This window comes from Macaca nemestrina, chromosome 14 (assembly GCF_043159975.1).
Source record: "Macaca nemestrina isolate mMacNem1 chromosome 14, mMacNem.hap1, whole genome shotgun sequence".
NCBI lineage: Eukaryota > Metazoa > Chordata > Mammalia > Primates > Cercopithecidae > Macaca > Macaca nemestrina.
Window position 1 is genome coordinate 11,287,001 of NC_092138.1, and position 3,065 is coordinate 11,290,065.

Below are 3,065 nucleotides of genomic sequence, written 5' to 3' on the forward strand. Positions count from 1 at the left end.
AGCCCGGGAGGAAGGAGCGCCGCGGCCACAGCGCGAGCAGCCGGCGCGGGGACAGCCGGCCGCACAACGGATCTGCAGGCGCGGAGCAAAATGCACCCGCCGCGCCGCGCGGTCCTGCAGCCCCGCCACGGCCCCGCGGCCCGCACCCCCCCGGGGCGACAGTGAGCCTCTCCCGCCACCACCGGGGGCCGAGCGGAGGGCTCTCGGGTGGGAGAGCGGGACCAGATCTCGGCAGCTGTTCATTTCCAGGAAGCCACCACAGCCGGAGCGAAAGGGGACCTTCTGCCACCAGCGGGGCATCAGCCAGCGGCGCGCATGGATTTATGAAGACACTCATGCAAGAAGTGGGCAGGACTTGGACAAACTTTTCCACCGGCTCCGCGTCCGCCGCTCCCCGCGCCTCGTCTCCTTTCCCCTCCTCTCCCGGCGGCCGCCGCTGCCCGCGATGGTGGCCGCGCTGCTGGGCGGCGGCGGCGAGGCCCGCGGGGGGACCGTGCCGGGCGCCTGGCTGTGCCTGATGGCGCTGCTGCAGCTGCTGGGCTCGGCGCCGCGGGGCTCTGGGCTGGCGCACGGCCGCCGCCTCATCTGCTGGCAGGCGCTGCTGCAGTGCCAGGGGGAGCCGGAGTGCAGCTACGCCTACAACCAGTACGCCGAGGCGTGCGCGCCGGTGCTGGCGCAGCACGGCGGGGGCGACGCGCCCGGGGCCGCCGCCGCCGCAGCAGCTTTCCCGGCCTCGGCCGCCTCCTTCTCGTCGCGCTGGCGCTGCCCGAGCCACTGCATCTCGGCCCTCATTCAGCTCAACCACACGCGCCGCGGGCCCGCCCTGGAGGACTGTGACTGCGCGCAGGACGAGAACTGCAAGTCCACCAAGCGCGCCATTGAGCCGTGCCTGCCCCGGACGAGCGGCGGCGGCGCGGGCGGCCCCGGCGCGGGCGGGGTCATGGGCTGCACCGAGGCCCGGCGGCGCTGCGACCGCGACAGCCGCTGCAACCTGGCGCTGAGCCGCTACCTAACCTACTGCGGCAAGGTCTTCAACGGGCTGCGCTGCACGGACGAATGCCGCACCGTCATTGAGGACATGCTGGCTATGCCCAAGGCGGCACTGCTCAACGACTGCGTGTGCGACGGCCTGGAGCGACCCATCTGCGAGTCGGTCAAGGAGAACATGGCCCGCTTGTGCTTCGGCGCCGAGCTGGGCAATGGCCCGGGCAGCAGCGGCTCGGACGGGGGCCTGGACGACTACTACGATGAGGACTACGATGACGAGCAGCGCCCCGGGGGCGCGGGTGGTGAGCAGCCGCTAGACGACGACGACGGCGTCCCGCACCCACCGCGCCCAGGCAGCGGCGCTGCTGCAGCGGGCGGCCGCGGGGACCTGCCCTATGGGCCCGGGCGCAGGAGCAGCGGCGGCGGCGGCCGCTCGGCGCCCCGGGGCTCCTGGACCCCTCTTGCCTCCATCTTGCTGCTGCTGCTCGGGCTGCTCTGTTAGGCCTCGCGCCCCCCGCCGTTGGCTGCGGGAGAGCCTGCGTCCCGCTCCCGTGCTCGCCTCGCCCCCGCGCCGGGGCACCTGTGGCTTGGGGACAGATAGAGGGGATGGTTGGGGATACTTCCCAAAACTTTTTCAAGTCAACTTGGTGTAGCCGGTCCCCCCCGCCACGACTCTGGGCACTTCCCCTGAAGCTCCTCTCCGGAGCTTGACTTCTTGGACCTCTTCCCCCGCCCCAATTCCAGGCTGCAGAAACTCCCGACTTGTCTGCGGTCCAGAAACCTAGCTGCAGTGTTCAGGACCTCCCGGAGGAAGCGGGCATGTAGGGGACATAACAGTAGTCCTGGACTCGAAAGGGAAGGTGCTGACCAGTGGGGCCTTAGCAATTCGAAGGGATGGGAAGGAGGAATTATATTTGCAAAGGGGCTGCCTATTAGCATATTTCCTTTGAGGGGGAAAAAAAGTACCAGTATCGACTTTTATAGATTGTGGCCAGTGAGGACGTTAGAATCCTATGTAAACAGAAAAGTCCCACTTACCGATTCATTCTTTCACTGTTTGTATCAGCGCCCAGAATTCTCAGTGACGTGGGGGTGGGGGTGGCGGCGATTGCCTTAGAGGGAACCCCTAAATTGGTTTTGGATAAGTTTGAGCCCTTGACCTTAATTTCATTGCTACCACTCTGATCTCTTAGCACATTTCTTAGGATTAAGGGTCAAAAAATGCTGATCTAAGGGGTTGCCATGGTGTTGAACAATGCAACTTTTTATTTAAAAAAGCTCTGCACTGCCATCTATGAAAGCCTCTTTATGATGTTTGTTTTTTTGCCATTTTTGTTCTTTACATCAAGAAATTGTATGTTTAAATATGCGGAGAATGTATATTGCCTCTGCTCCTATCAGGGTTGCTAAACCCTGGTACATCGTATATAAAATGTATTAAAACTGGGGTTTGTTACCAGTTGCTGTACTTTGTATATAGAATTTTTATAAATTGTATGCTTCAGAAATAATTTATTTTTAAAAAGAAATTAAAAGTTTTAAACTCACATCCATATTACATCTTCCCCCCCTGAAATGTATAGAATCCATTTGTCACCAGGAATCAAAACCCACGGTCCATTGTGAAGTGTGCTATATTTAGAACAGTCTTAAAATGTACAGTGTATTTTATAGAATTGAAGTTAACATTCTTATTTTCAAGAGAATTTATGGACGTTGTAGAAATGTACAAATGCATTTCCAAACTGCCTTAAACGTTGTATTTTTATAGACATTGTTTTTTAAAAATCCTAAGTTTTTAAATAACTATGGATTTGTGTATTTTTTGGTTGTTTTATTAAAACGTGTACATCAGTAAAGAGTTTTAAACAATGAATATGGTGTAGTTACTTTCCAGAGTTACATTGTGGTTAACCCAATAATGGGTGAGGAGGGGGGCTGAGGGGGCACTGAGAATCTATCAACCATCAACTGAAATGCAAATACAGTACAAGACAAGAAATGCAGGGTATTATTTCTGCCTTTAATTTAATGAACAATTAGACATCTGTAAATGAGGCAGCCAAAAATATCTAATT

General features: G+C 57.3%; 1 protein-coding gene across 1 annotated transcript; it reads left to right on the forward strand.

The window, feature by feature from the left end:
* Window positions 1-445: 445 nt before the first annotated feature.
* On the forward strand, window positions 446-2,863 carry LOC105498772 (growth arrest specific 1). The gene has a single exon (XM_011771106.3). The coding sequence runs from the start codon at window positions 446-448 to the stop codon at window positions 1,487-1,489; it is 1,044 nt and encodes a 347-aa protein (XP_011769408.2). The 3' UTR covers window positions 1,490-2,863.
* Window positions 2,864-3,065: the final 202 nt, after the last annotated feature.